General features: G+C 42.9%; 1 protein-coding gene across 5 annotated transcripts; it reads right to left on the reverse strand.

Moving 5' to 3' along the window:
• ark2n (arkadia (rnf111) N-terminal like PKA signaling regulator 2n) lies at window positions 1-17,239 on the reverse strand. Of its 5 annotated transcripts, XM_090234026.1 has the most exons (5): window positions 17,019-17,239; window positions 14,300-15,179; window positions 3,609-3,800; window positions 2,959-3,070; window positions 1-2,606 (listed from the first exon to the last, which is right to left on the reverse strand). In XM_090234026.1, the coding sequence occupies exons 2-5, from the start codon at window positions 15,105-15,107 to the stop codon at window positions 2,408-2,410; spliced, it is 1,311 nt and encodes a 436-aa protein (XP_090090152.1). In that variant the 5' UTR covers window positions 15,108-15,179; window positions 17,019-17,239; the 3' UTR covers window positions 1-2,407. The 5 variants fall into 5 exon arrangements, with proteins under 5 accessions (XP_090090152.1, XP_090090154.1, XP_090090153.1 ...); XM_090234028.1 differs by lacking the exon at window positions 3,609-3,800 and having other exon boundaries at window positions 17,019-17,223; XM_090234027.1 differs by lacking the exons at window positions 1-2,606; window positions 2,959-3,070; window positions 3,609-3,800 and adding an exon at window positions 4,410-8,161 and having other exon boundaries at window positions 17,019-17,225.
• Window positions 17,240-20,944: the final 3,705 nt, after the last annotated feature.

The following is a 20,944-nucleotide window of genomic DNA, read 5'->3' on the forward strand; positions in this document are numbered from 1 at the left end:
TTAAATAATACTCCATTTATTTCGTTTTAAAATTGTTTCCTTTTAGTTCTACAGACATATAATTTCAAGGAAGTCAGGGACTTGCAGATGAAATAAAATATTAACACTAATTTCTTGTTAATTTAAAATACTGACAGTAAAATAAACAAAAATAAACAGAATAAAATAGTTAAATTACTGAGAACGGGTTGAAACAATGTTTTACTTGACAAAAAAAGAAATGGTATGTGCAACCCTACTTGAGCATCCCTGCCCTAGTTTCATACAGAAAGCAATCCACTAAGCCTAAAGGCATAAGCAATGTCTTACTTTACTGACATTTAACATAAATCATAATGAAGAGCTAGCTAGACAACAAGAATGGGCTTAGAAGTGCTGCATGCAAGAGGTTTGGAATAAAAGCGTATTTTTCAGTGCTATCTGCATACAGTGGAGAAAACTGGCCAGTTAAGAGTCAAGGTGATACTGAAATTTTGATAAAATTATGACGTCTTCATCTAATTTCTACGGCTTTTTGCTCTGGGAGGAGAGTGATTTATTCAAGTTGAACTCAACTCATCAAGAATAAATTCAGAGCTCAAAATAATTTCATAGGTGCTAAGGAAAATAAGTTGTCAAAAGCTTAAATATCACAAGTCTCTAAGGTTAAGTATTTAGTTCCATTAGACTTTGGTTCAGTTCCTGGTGTCGAGTAGGATTTTCCCCTTTCTGTGACCAGCAGGAGTGAATTAAATGCTTCAATATAACCCTCTCATGAGGGAGACCAGGGAGGTTCATGCAGTTCAAATGGATCTGATGTGTCATATTGGACCATTGGTAAAAACTAACCAGGCCTGCAGTACTGCATGAGTACAATAAACACAAGAACCACAGGGAGTCCTGAGGAATCAGGGTTAAAACCATTCATACATTAAATAGGTCTCTCTATAAAGCCCCCAAATGGACACAAACTCACCTGCACTTTGCTTCTTAATATCTATGTAGTAAATTCACATCTATTATTAAAATATCGTTTTTTGTAGAGACAGCAAAAATCTGCCATGCTTTAAGATAAAAGAATATACATGATTCTGAAAGAAAATAGTGCACATTCCAAGGCATTCAGGCCACCTTTGCTTTGCAATGTTCAATGGAAGATACATTTCCTCAGTTGTAAAAAGGGGGTCCCGAGAGGTTAGGAGGAGAGATATCTCATTCACACTGATATACACACAATCCATATAAATGCAACCAGTCAGCCCTGCATGGTCATACATTCACTGACTACCAGAACGACAACTGGGACACTATCAGACTGTTCTCCATAGCAACAGCTTGGCTCAACAGACAGTAGACCTGTCTTACAGTAATAGTAGCGTACATAGCCTGCACTGCCAGAGGACTGCAGCAACTGCCTGAGTACTGTATGTCTGACCACTTGCTACCCAGAGAGGAGAAAGAAGAGAACTGAACAGACCAGTGTTGTGGTTTGTTTCCTTGAATAAGACAAAACAAAAAGTTGATCTAGCTAGCTTAGAACTTGATTCAGTTACTATCTTAAACACATATGCTCCAATCATTGAAAGGAAAATGATCAATAGTACAAATTAAATATATTATATATATATTTTTTTTTACTAATCACGTTCTTTAAGCACAATAGGGTAAACAACATAATCAATGTAGTTTGACCAGTGAGGTTAGAGCCAGTGTTAAAATCTTAACATATACCTAAGTGACATCTCTACTGGAGTACGGAGCAGGTCAGGTCAAGCCACCAAAGCTCTGTCACATGCCGGCGTATCATGCTGCAGACAGTGTACCAGCTGCCGTTAAGTATCGACTGTAAGCCCAATCCAGTCAGTTGGAGAATAGGACACCAGTCTGTAGTGCAGCAGATTTGAGCTACTGATACTGCCCTACCCTCATGCAGCACCTTCAAGTCTTATGTTACAGCTAGCGGACAGACAGAACACAGTGCCTACCTACGTACGGACAACAGTCCTCAAAATCAATGAGGTCCAGGACAGGGAGAATATTGCTATGTGTTTTACTGTAACACCTCTGTATGGTTCAATCTGCACTAGTGTCTTGCCCTCTTGATTATGTATTTTAAATCCATGATCAGGGAATCATCTTTGTTAAAATGGCTTTGATATAAGGTTCTACAGTAGGTTAATAACATCAGAGGAAGTCCATGAGGCTGCGTCTCTAATTACACTATACTCCCTATATAGCTCACTCCATTTGACCAGAGCCCTATGAGGTATAGAGAATAGTGCGCTTTATAGGGAATAAGGTGTCATTTGAGATGCAACCCATGAGTCACAGGTGGTGGCTGTACCACTCAGGAAGGGCCTAGGCCGTGGTAGGGAGAGGCTGGAGGGGGAGGAGAGGGGAGTAAGGAATTCTTCAGTGCACGAGTTGCTCAGAGTAGGTATCTGTGTCTGGTGTCCTCGTCCAAAGTGAGGTCCACTACCTCCGGAGGGGACACCCAGTTGGGCTGGGGGGACACGGTAGTCCAGAGCTGGGAGGATTGCCTCGTGCTGTTGTTGAGCTGCTCCAGTGAGTTGGGCTTCCAGGCAGAGGACAGGCTCTGAATTACCCCACCCCGAGGATGGGCACATCTGTTAAGAGAAAGGGCACAATAACACAACATGGACATTAGAGCAATGTTAGAGAAACATTAGGGTAACAACATTATACTGACGACTTGGTAACGAAAACAGTTTGTTCATTGCAGTGCACCAGTTCCATGACAGTCCCAAGCAACCATTGCCTTTATGAGCTGGTGTTGGTGTTACACAGTAAAACTATATTGACCGTTTTGTTGCGGCAATAAAACATGACTGCATGACCATACCTCTTAAAGTAACATGTTGTAGAACAACACCATATAAGGATTACAGTTTTGTAGTGGTTGTAGCGCAGGTAAATCTGCCCTCGACGTGTGTTCCAAGTTATGCTTTCTGAACTCACCTTGTGTTTTCTTGCACTCCTACTATTTCTACCTCACTGTCTGAGGAGGGGATGTTGATGTGGCCCTTGTGCTGAGGGGGTTCCCTGTGGGCAAGCTCTGCCTCCATGTGACCTGCAACACAAGACATTTTAGAACGTACAGGGACATGTAGAATAGCAGTACACCTCACAGACACAGACATTAACAAAAACAAAAGTCTTTGAAAAATGATTCAATCCACACCTTTTCTGGTAGTTTGATGGACACAAATATCTGGTTTACTCTTCATTGCAGCAGATATATATGTACATTTACATCTATGTCAATTGACCAAGACAAAAAATAAAAGGCAAACAGAAAAAACACATTTGCAGCACCTGAAAGGAAAACACCTGTACTGTAGACAGCCTGTATCATTTCTGCTTCGAACTCCTAAGATCCCCCTTTTCAACCGTGGAGCACAGTACAAAACGTATGTTTTATTCAACTGATCTTCCACCATGTTTTCATCTCTGAGATGTTGGTTCCTAGTACCTAGGCTACAGGTTGCACTAACATTATCCCTGTTAAACAATCTCCTTGCGCCTGTCAAACTGTTAGCGGATTATACAGTAAGTCTTCCCAGAGAGAGTAGACATTTTCAGTGTGATACACCGGGTTTGTAACTGACCTGCTGAGAGAGAGCACAGATCCTGTACTCTTACTGCCCCAGAGTTTGCTGCCATAGCCTGGTCCCTGTGTGTTTTTAGTCTTTCATGTGTTATCACGGTGGTCCGGCGCACTCGCTCCGCAGTCACACTTAAGTTCTCCTGGTTAGAATCAGTGTCTGAAATATCATAGTGGCACACTACGGGAGTCCCGTCTGTAGAAACAGAAAACACTTCATTATTCAAACCACGTCGTCTCTCAGGTTAGCGAACTTCAGTGCTCACAGTAGAAAGTAGCTACCTCCATTAGCAATAATTGCATTGCTAGTATAGCAGCTCATGATAGGATTTCAGCCTTGGTATCTGAGTGGATCGGAGACATACATACCCTCACCCTACAACTTCCAATATCTTAATTGATATTCCCGATTGCTAAATGCCACCTGCCATTCATGATGAATGAAAAAAAAACATTTCAGCTGTAAATATATTTGTTGCCAGACAATTAACAAGTTAGGTTGAATAATAATAATTTAACTAATTGCCCCATAAAGCATTAGCATATAGCAAATATGCCTATATAACTGCTTTGTTTTGCTCAACTGTAAATGTTTGAATACAACATCTAGGCTATGAGCCTTATTCAAAATGTCAAGATGACTGATGTCAAACTGAAGATGTTCATAATTCATAGAATGTGTATAATCTGTGCACAGAGTTAAATGTGTAATTGGTACATTTGATGTGCAACTATAGCCTATTCTGTGTGTTCTATGCATGACCTGATATATATTCTGCAATTAACTCATAAACAGATTACATAATTTATTTTGGGTATCATTTTTAATGCTTTTCAAACAGCCATTCACAAAAAAAAAAAAAAAAAACTACCAACGGATGCAATCATTACAAACAACTAAAAAACGTAAATGTTCTTTATACAGTTCAAAACGTTTAATTATCATGTGTATGCAATAACGCAAGTAAACAATTTAGCAGCAGTTTGACCAGTTATCAAAAACAAAAAAGCTGCTCCAAAAAAATGTGATCAAATGTAACAAATGGTTAACTTAGTTATGTTGTAGAAAAACCCTGGTAGAGTATTGGGGGACACGCATTGGTTGAGTGTCTGCTCTGTTCTACCCTGTAAGACAAGTCAGTTACACATAGCCTAAGCCACATGCCCGAGGGTCATCTAGACCAGGGTTTCCCAACCTCGGTCCTGGGCACCTTGCTGTGTAGTGCTAGGGCAAAAACCTGCACCCAGAGGGACCCCCAGGACCAGGTTGGGGAAACTCTGATCTAGACAGCATACTTTGAGAGCGCAGACAGTGCAGTATGGGAGTCAAGTCAAGAGCAAAATGGGCACCAGTGTTACAGTGGATGCCAGGCACAAGTCTAATACAGCCACAAAGTCATGACCAAACACCCTTTTCTAAAATTGATCTTAAACCTAACCTTAACCCCAACTTTAACCACACTGCTAACCTTTTCCAGGCTGGTCAGGATTAGGAACAACTCCTGTTCCTCATAACTAGTGAAGATAAAAGGAGCTCCAAAAGTATTGGGACAGTGACATGTTTTTGCTTCTGTACTCCAGCACTTTGGATTTGAAATGATGCCTCTGCAGGTTAAAGTACAGACTGTCAGCTTTAATTTGAGGGCATATATCTGTATCGGGTGAACCGTTTACAAAGTCACATTACCTTTTTGTACATGGTCCACTAAAGTTGGGGGACTAAATGTATTGGGACAATTCACTTGTATTAAAGTAGTCAAAGGTTTAGTATTTGGTCACATATTCCTAGCACACAATTACATGAAGCTTGTGACAATACAAACTTGGATGCATTTGCTGATTGTTTGGGTTTCAAATGACTTTGTGCCCAATAGAAATGGTAAATAATGTATTGTGTTATTTTGGAGTCACTTTTATTAGAAATAAGAAGTGTCTAAACATGTCTACATTAATGACAAAAAAGTGCTGTAATTTCTAGACAGTTCAGCCTATACGGATGAAAATACACACATTATAGCTGACAGTCTGCAGTTTAACCTCAGTCATTATAAATCCAAATACAGAGCACCCCCCCCCCCCCCAAAAGAAAAAGTGTCACTGTCCCAATACTTTGAGCTCACTGTAAACCAAGATTCTCTCTTTGGTAAACAATCTTGTGTGTTGTATAGCTTTATTTAACTCTGCATCATTGGAAAAGAGCTTGCAAGTAAACATTTCACTATAAGGGCTACTACACCTGTTGTACTCGGCGCATGTGACAAATACAATATGAATTTAATACCGGTCCCCAATGGAAAATGAAGGTATTTGATGCACTTGTAAAAATCAGGCTCTTTTCAGCAAGCTGCTGACATGATACAATACTGTGGTAAACAAATGGAAGACCATTTACAGTACTGGGATCCAAACAGGACAAGGCGGCAACTAAATATGTCAGATGAACTGTGCATCATGAATTTGAAGGCAGGAGACGAGAGCTGGACCAAGTCCTGTTAACATAAAACCAAAAGGAAGTTGTCACTCACTACAATTCATGAGCATACGAGCAAAGGTTTACCTTGCACACACAGGCTAATCAAATTATTCTTTGACATATACATGAAGGGAAGTTCACATGCAAACAGTAAAACTTTATGCAGATTAAACAGTGTGGAATTGAGAACGGTGTAGCTATATTGTATATGCAGTACAATTTCATGTGCAAATTACAATCCTCCAAAAGACCACGGCCCTATTGAATATGCTTCCAGCTATGTTCCTTTAGCTATGTCCTGGATGTGTAGGTAGTGTTTGAAGTCCTTCTTGTTTTTATAAGTAGCTGGAGAAGGTTATTCAGACTCAAAAAGGCTGCATTGTCACCTGTATGTTATGTAGGCCTATGTAGAAACCAGTAATCATTAACATGCGCTATACTTTTCTGGAGCCCAAACTAATATATATATATATATATATATATATATATATATATATATATATAGTGATAGTGTGAAACCTGGTTTCAGTTTGATAAAAGTCATATCAATACAACTACTATTAAAAAAAAAAAAAAAAAAAAAGGCCAAATTTGCTTTAAGCACAGGCCAGATTGGCAGAAACTATTTTAAGGATATCCACAGACATGAAGCTCTTGATGTGTTAGCTCCTATTCAGCACAAAAGATCCCACACCCACGATATCCACAAAAAAAAAAAAAGTCTCTCTCCACTGCCATCATAGTATTAGGCCTAACCTTTCACAGTCAGTGCACCCACAACAGAAGTTCAGGTCAAATTTAAAAAATATATACTTCTCTACCTACATATAAAAAAGTTGAAACAATGTTCTGATTTGGACATCCAATTTCAAGGAATCGTATGGGGCAGAATTTATTGTGTTAAGAATGTAATGCTCTCTAGAATGTTTACTGTTAGTAAAGCTATGCCACTAAAATAAAAGGCTGTGAAAACATTGACAAGTATTTAAATCAATTACTAACCCAGTGCCCAGCGGATGTGGCCTTTAAGTAAAACGGCACTATAACAACGTTCTTATTCCTAGCATTCTGTATGACAAGGCACATGCCATGAAGCAGCCCCCTGCACAAGTGACTGTCTGGGGTTCTGTAACGCACATTATTGTATGAACTGACACAGTATGTTAGCTGGTAAACATGTATACTCTTGGAATAGGCATACTGAAAGCAATACAATGAGAGCCCTGACTTGACAGTCGGTCGATAAAATATGCATTGTCCGTGTCAATGATGCAATTTTTTCTACAAGTTGCAGTTAAAGTAAATTGGCTCCAGGAACCAATTGGATATTAAAAAACGCATTCAAAAGACTTAGATCTCACAGTGATTCAGCACCCACAGCTGCCATGAGCCAAAGCTCACGGAGGACTTGAGTGTCACAGTCAAGGCCATGCTTACCATGTTAATTATGTAATAACACACATATAAGGGACTTCCAGTAAAATTGGAGAGTTGGTGATTAAACCCCCCCCCAAAAAGTGGAAATCAGATAAGCACATTTGCCATCATCACCGTATGTGTGATGGTAGTGAAACTTTATCCATTTGGAAAATACAGCACTAAACCACTCCACAAGTCCAACAAGGGAATCTAAACGTTCAAGAGGCCGGGGTCTGGAACGTCCAGATTTCCATTTTGGGTAGCCACAGGCACTACATCAGGCAGGATGTTGTTGTTGAGGGGGTCGGGGGCCATGCTGCTCATGGTGACGTTTGCGTTCTCCCGGGCCAACATGTACGCCGCCATTGTCTCCTGCGACTCCGAGGAGGGCAGGAAGGAGCTGGACGGACGCGGCGCCCTGTGGCGGTGCCGATGGTGCCGCCCGGGGGCGTCGCTCGAGTGGATGGACGAGTCGACGCTGTCGTCCGAGTCGAGGCGCGTCAGCTTCTCCATCCAGACGCGGAAGCGCTCTTCTGTCTGCCGCTGCATCACAGCGAAGCGAGTCATGGCCTCCTCCAGCACGCTGCCAATGCTGTTCCTGTCCCACGAGCCACCGCCGTCCAGCAGGCCCTGCATCTGAGCGCTCACTCCGGATCCCTCCGCAGCTTTAAAGACATTGAGGCCAAGCCATAAGAAACACAGTAGCACTTCATGTTCGCTGGTGGACTGTTTGTTTTATTTATAGTTATTAAAAAAATAGAAAAATGACAAGTTTCGTTGACGTGCAGATCGACTTTTTCATGCTGATGGACTACGTTCATGCAGTTGTAGCAGTCAGGTCTGTGTACGGAATGCAGTAATGGTTGATAAAATGGAGTCCTATAGGTCCACTATAGACAGAAATTGGTGTTAAGAGATTTAGTTGCTGTAACTCATTGTAGCAAGTGTACTGAAGATTTACCGTGCATAGTTTGTGATAAGATAAACTTTGTGGTTGTCTAACTTTGTACGCAAATACAGCGTAAGAAATAACCCATATAGACACAGCACCAAGCACCATGGTTTTGACATTTCTCCTTGGACATCAAATGTACAGCTAGACATGACTTATTTGAACTAGCAACAATTTCAAAATGCAATTCACATAAAATATGTCTACCTACGCAGATCTAGACGAGTTATGTAGTTGTGGTAATCAAGGAAAGCGTGAAGGGGGAAAATGTCAGTTACAGCTGACTATTGCCATGTTCACTACAAATTTCTTACAAACTACAATATCCCTGCTTGAGTGCAGGCAGAGCAATGCACCACCAACTCCATGTTATGGCAGTGATTTAACCCAGTCTAAATTAGAACAACGCTACCTCAAACTAATATCAATGTTGTCACCGCAATGCCAAGATGCAATGTCAAAACTAACTTTATCAAACCAGATAGCAACATCATTGAAATACCAATGGAATACCACGTCTTAGAAAGAGGAAATGACTCAATATAAAGTCACAAGTTTAAAGCAATATAGATCATTTTATCTACAGTACTAACTAGTCTTACTGTATTTGAGCCATTGTACTCATTGAAGTTGAGCAACACATCCTTAATGTAAATCAAATCTTTCCCTCCAATTATCAAGAAATCAAGTCACAGGAAGTCAAAAACAAGGGCCACCAATAAAACAATGTACAATTAACACAAAAACACAAGATAAGATTAATTAAGTGTTGTCAAATATATCCTAGCCTATGATTGATTTTTTGCTAACTTCGACAAGATGCTGTGGATAACTAATGCATTTTAAAATGAGGACATCCTAAAATGGACACGACATTCCCAAACACAGCAGGTGAATCAGGTGCCTATTACACTTGAAGCATCTGTTTAACAGTAATCCAGAGCCTTGACTAACAACTACATCAAGACCTACTGCGCTGAAAACAGGCACTGGAGCCTAGGGGAATCTCAAAGGGCCACATTCAAATAATTCAACAGAAGTTCTCAACTGAACCAGCACGATAAGGTGCTACGTGGCAAAGGTATGGTGAATTAATGGAAGGCTCTGGGGATGGAGACATCTCATTCCATTAATCCTCAATCTCTATTTTGACCAAGGACAGGAAGAAGTCAATCACATTACAATGGACAGTGGAGCCGTCGATGTGAATCACAGATTTACTACTATGTTTATGTCACAGCTTTGAGATACTCCTGTATGTTTATCACAAGGTTACTACCACACAGTGAGGTCATATACTGTTGTAAAAAACAGCTCGCTATGGCAGTACAGACTGGAAAAGTAGAAATAAAAAACAATGACCCATTGTAACACTCAGTAAATGGTATCTACATTCCACACAACATGCAAACAATGACCGAGTTTAAAAAGAACACTTCCTACGGGTGGATTACGTGGTGAAGACGTGATGGGTTGTAACCTTCAAAATGCATGGTGAATGGAGACAAATGAACAGTTATTAAAACAATTAACATTCAGTGATGCCTGTGCTAGAAGCCATTGAAGATTAGCAAACATTCATAAACAGAAGCGTCAGTGTGTTTGCATTGGCCGGGGATGCTATGGTTACTCGACATATCTGGTAAACGTATGTGAAATGATTCATGTGAGATGTCTGTTGCAACTGTTTACGAGAAATTGTCAAAATTACCTGTGATGTCTGTAGTAAATTGTGATTATTACCTTGCGGTGCACTAAATGTGGGTTACTTGGAATCCCTGTAGTACATGGGTCTTTCTATAGACTAGGGTCCCAGGATTTCCTATGCTGGAAAACTTGTTACAGCTGTTAAGTAATTGATAAGCCATTTTTTTCATGTCATTACATTAAGGGGGGAAAATACAGTAGCCATTTAACATAAAATTCACGAGTTGATTTAAAACCTGTTTATCCCTTTCTCATGATTGGCATCTTGACGGATGTCCAAAAATCAGGTGACAAAACATTACTTTTCTGTCCTTGCATTTGTGGCAGTGTAAGTTGTCCTGATATCATATATTTTTCATGAATTAGTTCAATTAGACATTGAACCCTGTAGTTGTTCTGTTTCGAGATTCCAGAACTGCAATGTAACTACTTAAAAATGTTGTGTCTCCTTGTGTAATGGGGTGATAACAGTTTATGGGCACACAAATCTCCCAGAAATGTATGTGATTGCAGAATCGAATGCTTCTAACAGAGTCACCGTACCTTGATACTGAAAATCTAAAGCTTGAGTCATTAACGTGGTTCTTCAATAATTATGCATAATACATGTTGGATGCGTATTTGGTGTCGAGCTGTTTAATTATATACTGTGATATTTTCACACATCTGATTCAGGAAGGAATTTTCTGAATGACGAACAGCTGTTGTGAAAGCACGTGATGAAACAGCCCAGGTGCTGGAAAAAGGTGTCCGCAAAAGAAATGCCCAAAATATTTAGGATCTCTCATTCCTTATGCTGGTGAAGACCGTTGTGCCTGGATCTACATTGGATCTAATATACATGGATAATTGATGTTGATAATCTGTCTGTTAGAGAAGGGTCTCATTAGATTTAACAGAAAGTGTCAGAGTAATGAGTATGTTTTTGTGCCTTGGATTGGAAGAGTCTGTTTGCAATTGCGTAGGATAGACAATTGTGCAACACCCAACTCTGTTCATTATTCTGGATATAATGACAAATGATAAGGCCTAATAGGCATCTTCACAATATGATCTGGTAATTAAATAACATGACAAATACATGTTAGTTTCCATGATACACCTGCAATTTTAAGCAATACAATGCACTTGAAGCAGCCTACCTAAACTTGAAGAACAGATATTCAAGTACTAGAATATGCCTACCGTGAAAAATCTGACATCTACTAGAATTTGGTGCTTGAAAAGTCCTTGTAAATGATTGTAGCCAGTTTATAAGTTCTCCTGCTCCCTGATAATGTGTGATTTCCTTTTGGATCCATTTTGTGAGAGATGTGGCCACTTCCGTTTCTTTCCAACCACTTCAATTGAGGGTGTTGCTAGTCTGATGCGGAAAAAACAACGTAAAGTGATTATGACGACGACAAGATCGAATGCTGGCATCAACTTGGCTTTAAATACAAATCCTTCCATTATAAAAGGAACTGGGGTTTTAGCCACTCATGACACAAAATCAGCCTGGCTTTATTATGTGTGCCTGCGTCGGGCCACATAGGACAGAGAAAAACCATACATTCATCCACTTCATTTGCCTAGTTAAATCAAGGTGAATTTATTTGATTTACTTCAATATATATATTTTTTTAATAATAGTCAGACATGTCCACAGTATTCTCACATTTTAGAATGTCATTTTAATATCAATGCCAAATTCTTAGTGGTAATGGCCTAGTTTGACAGTTCTATATTGTGCCCTATATGTTCAATTACATAAATGAAACAATTGTATAACACTGAGATCCTTGAAAAGTACAAAAAAGGGCTTGAAAACATCTCTGAAAGACCTTGAATATGACTTGCCAATGTCTGTATAAACCCTGCTTTAAGAATGTATAGTCCTGTTGTAGTATACATGTAGAGTTATGGGGCAATTGGCATATTCATCCAAGTACATGTGGAACTGAATAAAACTTATTTAAATGTTTATTCCAACGTCACACATTGGCCCCATTATTTATAGAAAGACCCAAATGCATTAAACATGGGATACAGTGTCTCCGGAAAGTAGTCGGACCCCTTTACTTTTTCTACATTTTGTTATGTTAAAGCCTCATTACAAAATTGATTAAAATTGCCCCCCCCCCCCCCTCAATCTACACACAATATCCCATAATGACAAAGCAAAGAGTACTTTTTTTATGATTGAAAATGCATTAAGAATAAAAAGTGAAATCTCACATAAGTATTCAGACCCTTTACTCAGTGCTTTGTTGAAGCACCTTTGGCAGCGATTATAGCATTGAGTGTTCTTGGGTATGATGCTACCAAGCTTGGCACACCTGTATTTGGGGAATTTCTCCAATTCTTCTCTGCAGATCCTCTCAAGCTCTGAAGTTGGATGGGGAGTTGTTGCACAGCTATTTTCAGGTCTCTCTAGAGATGTTCGATCTGGTTCAAGTCCGGGCCCTGGTTGGACCACTCAAGGACATTCAGAGACTTGTCCCGAAGCCACTCCTGTGTTGTCTTGGCTGTGTGTGTAGGGTTGTTGTCCTGTTGGAAGGTAAACCTTGGCCCCAGTCTGGGGTCCTGAGCACTATGGAACAGGTTTTCTTCAAGGATCTCTCTGTACTTTGCGCCGTTCATCTTTCCCTCGATCCTGACTAGTCTCCAAGTCTCTGCCGCTGAAAAAAAAAAAAACATTGCCACAGCATGATGCTGCCACCACGCTTCACCATAGGGATGGTGCTGGGTTTCCTCCAGACGTGACGCTTGGCATTCAGACCAAAGAGTTCAATATTGGTTTCATCAGACCAGATAATCTTGTTGTTCATGGCTTCCGTCTGGCCACTCTACCATAAAGGCCTAATTGGTGGAGTGCTGCAGATGTGTTTGTCCTTCTGGAAGGTTCACCCACACCCACAGAGGGACTCGAGCTCTGTCAGTGACCATCGGGTTCTTCGTCACCTCCCTGACCAAAGCCCTTCCCCCCCAATTGTTCAGCTTGGCCTGATCTTTGAGGTTTTAGTGGTTTCAAACTTCTTACATTTAAGAATGACGGAGGCCACTGCGTTGTTGGAGACCTTCAATCCTGCAGACATTTTTTGGTATACTTCCCCAAATCTGTGCCTCGACACAATCCTGTCTTCTAGCTTAACAAACAATTCCTTTGACCGTTAGGCTTGGTTTTTGCTCTGACATGCACTGTCAACTGTGGGACCTTATATAGACAGGTGTGTGCCTTTTCAAATCATGTCCAATCAATTGAATTGACCGCAGGTGGACTCCAATCAAGTTGCAGAAACATCTTAAGGATGATCAATGGAAACAGGATGCACCTGAGCGCAATCTCGAGTCTCACAGCAAATGGTCTGAATACTTATGTACATAAGGTCTTTGATTATTTTTTTATACATTTGCAAACACTTCAAAAAACCTGCTTTTGCTTTGTCAGTATGGGGTACTGTGTGTAGATAGATGAGGATATATATATGTTTTTAATCCATTTTAGAATAAGGCTGTAACGTAACAAAATGTGGAAAAAGGGAAGGGGTCTGAATACGTTCTGAATGCACCGTATGTGTGGTGAATATTACCCCGTGGGGGTTGGGTTTGGTTAAATGTGTCTGGTGGTGATTGTTACCTGGGATGTCTGTGGTGATTGTTACCTGGGATGTCTGTGGTGATTGTTACCTGGGATGTCTGTGGTGATTGTTACCTGGGATGTCTGTGGTGATTGTTACCTGGGATGTCTGTGGTGATTGTTACCTGGGATGTCTGTGGTGATTGTTACCTGGGATGTCTGTGGTGATTGTTACCTGGGATGTCTGTGGTGATTGTTACCTGGGATGTCTGTGGTGATTGTTACCTGGGATGTCTGTGGTGATTGTTACCTGGGATGTCTGTGGTGATTGTTACCTGGGATGTCTGTGGTGATTGTTACCTGGGATGTCTGTGGTGATTGTTACCTGGGATGTCTGTGGTGATTGTTACCTGGGATGTCTGTGGTGATTGTTACCTGGGATGTCTGTGGTGATTGTTACCTGGGATGTCTGTGGTGATTGTTACCTGGGATGTCTGTGGTGATTGTTACCTGGGATGTCTGTGGTGATTGTTACCTGGGATGTCTGTGGTGATTGTTACCTGGGATGTCTGTGGTGATTATTACCTGGGATGTCTGTGGTGATTGTCTTGCCGCCTGATGTCTCGTCGTCGTCTTCAGAGGAGCTGGTGCTGGAGTCACAGGTGAGGTCGCTGTCGCTCGTACTACTGTCCTGCAGCAGGTTGTATTTCTTCCTTGCCGCCGCCTCACGCTTCTGCCTAAGCAGCCGAATACGCTCCTTGTGCTTTTGGCTCCGGTGACCTTTGACTTTAGCCAGCCGGCCGTTGGTCTGCTTCTCGACGCCTGCTCCTCCCACCACAGCGGGCTGGCAGCGGTTTTTCTTGGCTGCCATTGTGTTGGTTGACATCTCGCTTTCAGAACGTAAACGACGGGACTTTCGCCCACTTGATGCAGATGTTTGACCCCCCGCTGCAAGTCTGGTGTCGGTCCCGGGCTCTGCTGTGGAGCCCCCCTCCACTGTCGTACGTGAGGCGGATCCCTCCTCACCAGAGGAGAGTGTGTCCGAGTCGGCCAGGTGGCCACTGGAGGAGGGCGAGAGCATGCAGGGGTTGGAGGAGTCACTCTCGTAGGCACGGCCCGAGGTGGGCTTGTCGCTGCCGGTGGAGGCGTGCGGAGACTCAGGGGAGTTCCTTCTCAGCTCCATCATGAGGCAGGGCATGGAGAGAAGGCTAGGCTCACCCTCAGTCTGCAGGGGGCTGTCCTCCTCCTTTTCTCCTGGAGGAGAGCTGGTGGTCTCTGTTTTAAGGGGCTCGTCCTGCTCCCCCCTGACAGCAGCAGCTGACCCCCCCTGCACGGGACGCTCTGGGAAGATCTCAGCATTGACAAACTCCTCTGTCTTCTCAGTGTCTGCCATCTTCCTGCTAGTTGAGCGTAGGGCCCCGTGGTCTGACTGTTTTAAAACAGGTGGGCCAGGACAGGAACTCACCTGGAACAACAACATACGATATCATAGAGACTTAACTTTGGTTCAAAAAGACCTACTCTTGCACCCACTATAATATTGATATATCTTTAAGACTAAACACATTAGAAATTAATCATCCTCTTGCAGGATCTTTAAAATGACGCAGCACAACAGACCGATTTATGAAAGGTATAACTCAGTGTTTCCCAACTCTGGTCCTCAAGTACCTCCAACAACACACATTTGTCTTGTAGCCCTAAACAAACATACCTGATTCAACTTATTGAGGGCCTGATGATTAGTTGACAAGTTGAATCAGGCATGTTTTACAGGGTAAACAATAAAAATGTGTACCTTTTAGAGGTAGATGAGGACAGGAGATGGGAACCACTGAAAACGTTTCAATTAAGTACCAGTAGCCTACAACAGTAGCAAAAGGCAATTTAGCACTAATTAATCTGGCTGCATTTACAGCTGTAGTGGGGTGTGTTTACATTTTAGTCATTTGGCATACGTTCTTGTGCAGCGCGACTTACTGGACCAAAGCTCTTAACCACCACGTTATCTGCCGCTCAAAAACCAATAATGAATCAAAAGGGTAACATGGGTTTTTGGTAGCATTCTCACATAAGGAAGGTTATCACCTAGATGCTGGCAACATCTATTCTACTGGTTTAGCTTTGAACCCCCACATGTGGTCAGCTTACAAATATCAGCTGGTTCCAAACATATGTTACCATTGTGTGGAATGTTGGTCACATACCTGTAGGGAGAAGACACCTACAAATAGTGAGCCTCTTCTTTCAAACTGTACAATGAACTCTTCATTGCTCATATTCACAGCATTCCACCAAAATACACCTAAACTTAAGATAGATGGGGCCCAGCTGGTAGACTGTCGTTGAATATATTACCCAAAGTTGTGCTATGGTGCTTTCAAGAAAACTGGGAACTTGGGGGGAAACAGTCTTATCATGACGTCAGAGATATTCAGGTCGGAGCTCTAGAAAGATGCCAGAGTTCACGACTTGGAATTCCGAGTTGGATGACCGTTCAAAAAGTTCCCAGTTGGAGCTGGTTTTTGTCCGAATTCCCAGTTAATTTCAATGCACTGAAGTAGGATATTTCAGAGTACCCCAGTTGTTATGAACGCAGCATTACAACAGTAGTTATGTGGCTATATATAATGATGTCATAACACCACTGTGTGGGCAACAACGAAACTCAAGTCCGGGGTTCTTTGCGCCACACCTTCCAGTAGCCCAGGAAAAGAGCAAGCTCAGACAGAGCTATCAAGTATGAATAACATCACTGACCGTTTTAACACAAAAAAACGAAATGTTGACCTACGTAGCTACCTGGATTGCTAGCTCGACAACATAACAATTAAACGCCACTATCAACTGGCTGGCTAGCAAGCAAAACATATGAAGCTAACGTCAACTACGCTAAACATAAACCAGTATCGCGGAAGCTGGCTTCCTTCATCCTTTACTAGTGTTAGCTATCTAGCTTGATGGTAGCTTACCCGTCTGGCTAGGTAGCTAGCTAACAGGGAAATTATTTAGGCAATCTATGGTGAGGGCTTCGTTGGCTATCGAGCTATGACTAACGACGCTAGTTTACTAAGCAAGTTTCCCATAAAACGAGTTTGAGTTGCTAGGGGGATTTCTAAACATAGTCCACCACCCATGCATGCATTTGTGATACCGCTAGCACGAACTCGATAGGCAGCTAGTTAGCTACCTAAAATGGAAGCGACGTATGCTAACGACGATTCCATTTTAACCCAGCCCAGCAGCTAGCCAGCCAGTTCGCACTGACGGCGTAGCTAATTTGCTAGCTAAACTAGCAACTTACTTGTGTATTACGTTATACGCTTGTTTCTTCAGTGTCCGACTTCTGTGACATCTTCATTAATTTGAACGTATCACGCATGCGAGACATACAACTAATAAAGTAAATGTGGCTTGTAAAGTGAACCTTGGTCCACTAACGGATACCAGCTAGCTACTTATTTCAAAATGTCCCCATCAGCCGTTGTTCACATACAAATGTGTGCGTCACTTCCATGCGTGAGTGACATAGAAAAATAATTAGCGCCTCCGTGAGTCTTGGGAGAGGTATGCCACGTTTAGGACAACTGGGAACTCGGAAAATAAACGAACTTCACTGGTAAAAATCGTTTAACGGTCACTCCGAATTCAAAATCGGAAACTCAGGCATCTTTCTAAAGCTCCGACTTGAAAATCACGTATGACATTATTAGAACTAGTTTTTATAAAATGTATTTAAAAAAAAAAAAAAAAAAACGCCAAAATGAGCTTCAATGCCCTACAACACTCCTTCCATGGACTCCAACTTATTTTAAATGCTAGTAAAACTAAGTGCATGCTCTTCAACCGATTGCTGCCCGCATCTGCCCGCCGACTAGCATCACTACTCTGGACGGTTCTGACTTAGAATATGTGGACTACAAATAACTAGGTGTCTGGTTAGACTGTAAACTCTCCTTCCAGACTCACATTAAGCATCTCCAATCCAAAATTAAATCTAGAATCAGCTTCCTATTTCGCAACAAAGCCTCCTTCACTCATGTTTCCAAACATACCCTCGTAAAACTGACTATCCTACCGATCCTTGACTTTGGCGATGTAATTTACAAAATAGCCTCCAACACTCTACTCAGCAAACTGGATGTAGTCTCACAGTGCCATCCGTTTTGTCAACAAAGCCCCATATACTACCCACCACTGCGACCTGTATGCTCTTGTTGGCTGGCCCTCACTACAATATTCGTTGCCAAACCCACAGGCCCCAGGTCATATAAAATTCTTTGCTGGGTAAGCCCCACCTTATCTCAGTTCATCGGTCACCATAGCAACACCCACCCGTAGCACACGCTCCAGCAGGTATATTTCACTGGTCATCCCCAAAGCCAACACTTCCTTTGGCCACTTTCCTTCCAGTTCTCTGCTGCCAATGACTGGAACGAATTGCACAAATCACTGAAGCTGGAGTCTTATATCTCCCTCTCTAACTTTAAGCATCAGCTGTCAGAGCAACTTAATGTACCTGTACATAGCCAATCTGTAAATAGCACACCCAACTACTTCATCCCCATATTGTTATTTATCCTCTTGCTCTTTTGCACCCCAGTATCTCTACTTGCACATCATCATCTGCACATCTATCACTCCAGTGTTAATGCTAAATTGTAATTATTTTGCCTCTATGGCCTATTTAGGCCCTAGTGGCTCCGACATGGAGTACCACAGGGGGCAGTGTGCATTGTCCAAGCAAACAGGTCCAGCTGCACCCTCCCGAACTTGTCCCACAGGTGCTGCACCACCTGGGGATGTAAGCTCCAGTTCGAAGGTGGCGGGCCGTCCCTCGAGAGCATATGCGCTGCCACATTCAGGATGCCAGGTATGTGAATGTGGCAGGATGACGGTGTCGCTTCGGGTGCAACCGGAGGGAGTTGAACCACCGTTGAAGAGGCTGGAGATGGAGCAGGCCCAGGGGAATCAGCAACGAGGCCGCCGTCAGCAAACCCAACAGGCGTTGGCAGGTCAGGGCAGATACAACACACCCCTGCCGAAAGTGGTCGAGGCAAGATAAGATCGCCTAAACCCTTCTGGTGAGCTCACATGAGGACTAAGTCCAGTTCCATGCCAATAAAGGCCATCCTCTGGGTGGGAGTCAGATTACTTTCTTGTCATTACAGTAATGCCCAGTCTGCCAATGTGGGTCAGGAACATGTCTCTGTCTGACAGGACCTGGGTCCTGGTCGGGGAACAAATCAGCCAATTGTCCAGGTAATTGAGGATCAACAATCCTCGGGGTGTGAGAGGTGCCAGGACAGCGTCCATGCACTTTGTGAAAGTGTGGGGTGCCAAGGAGAGGCCAAAGGGAAGCGAATCGGAGGTACTGCCAATGAGCTGGGTGAACAGGAACATGGAAGTACGCATCCCTCAGGTCCAGCGTCACAAACCTCTGGTTCCTGGACACGGCTTGCAACACGCGGGCTGGGGACAGCACGTGGAACCTCAGTACCTTCTAGTACCCATTGAGGTTGCGGAGGTCCAGAATTGGTCAAAACCCTCCGTCTCTTTTTGGGACCACAAAATAAGTAGAGTAGAACCCATCTAGCCTTTCTGATGTCTCGACCCTGCAGAGGGCACCCTTGTCCAGGAGTGAGGAGATCTCCAGCCGCAGGATTTTCTTCAGGGGGAAGGCCATTGCATACACGAGGTATGCGGATCCCCAGGGGGGAAGCCTCCCTCACACCTGTCACAAAGGGAAGCCATAAGCTCAGGCAAGCCAACAATGCCACGGAGCAGGTGCCGAAGCCCTGGGGGAGCTTATGTTGTGACCCGATTGGAGGAATAGGAACCTGGTGAGGGAAGAATTACCCAGTAACTCTGCAAAAAAATGGGGAAGACCCGTGTGGGAAAAGCAGGCAGACAAAAAAACAGCAACCAGCTAATGGATTTGATTTATTTGTTTTACACCAACTGCAATATTACATAACCGGTTTAATATCCAAGCAGTAAAAACAGCACCATATGATGATGGAGTAACTCCGTTAAGGAACTCCAAAGTTATTGTCTCAACGTAGTGGAAAGCCCACCACGATACTCTTACACTCTGCAGGGGAAAGAACAAGAAAAAAAGCCACAGGGCAGCATGTTAAAGCAATTCACAACACACATATAGAACAAGCCAGTCGGCAAGTTGTGTAAGGTAAATTACAGTTTGTGGCAGCAAGAGCCATAGTTATGGATGCACACGGAGTTGTAGTGTAAAGCTAACGAAACACAAGTATGACAAACCACGGGCGGAAGATACAGATCAACCAAGCGCAGCAGGTGGAGCACTCAAGAGGGGCTGGCCATGTGGCCAACTGCTCCAGGCTGCAAACAGCCAGTGACTTACCAAGCGAACTTCAGAAAGTCTGTACCTGATCAAATCAAATTTATTTATATAGCCCTTCGTACATCAGCTGATATCTCAAAGTGCTGTACAGAAACCCAGCAGAAACCCTAAACAGCAAGCAATGCAGGTGTAGAAGCACGGTGGCTAGGAAAAACTCCCTAGAAAGGCAAAAACCTAGGAAGAAACCTAGAGAGGAACCAGGCTATGAGGGGTGGCCAGTCCTCTTCTGGCTGTGCCGGTTGGAGATTATAACAGAACATGGCCAAGATGTTCAAATGTTCATAAATTACCAGCATGGTCAAATAATAATAATCACAGTAGTTGTCGAGGGTGCAGAAAGTCAGTACCTCAGGTGCTGAACAGTTGAAACTGGAGCAGCAGCACGGCCAGGTGGACTGGGGACAGCAAGGAGTCCTCATGCCAGGTAGTCCTGAGGCATAGGGCTCAGGTCCTCCGAGAGAGAGAAAGAAAGAGAGAAAGAGAGAATTAGAAAGAGCATACTTAAATTCACACAGGACACCGGATAAGACAGGAGAAGTACTCCCGATATAACAAACTGACCCTAGCCCCCCGACACAAACTACTGCAGCATAAATACTGGAGGCTGAGACAGGAGGGGTCAGGAGACACTGTGGCCCCATCCGATGATACCCCTGGACAGGGCCAAACAGGAAGGATATAACCCCACCTACTTTGCCAAAGCACAGACACCACACCACTAGAGGGATATCTTCAACCACCAACTTACCATCCTGAGACAAGGCCGAGTATAGCCCACAAAGATCTCCGCCACGGCACAACCCAAGGGGGGGGGGGGGGGGGGGGGGGCAACCCAGACAGGAAGATCA

The sequence above is a fragment of the Oncorhynchus mykiss genome, chromosome 5 (genome assembly GCF_057628025.1).
Source record: "Oncorhynchus mykiss isolate SJ-2025 chromosome 5, ASM5762802v1, whole genome shotgun sequence".
NCBI lineage: Eukaryota > Metazoa > Chordata > Actinopteri > Salmoniformes > Salmonidae > Oncorhynchus > Oncorhynchus mykiss.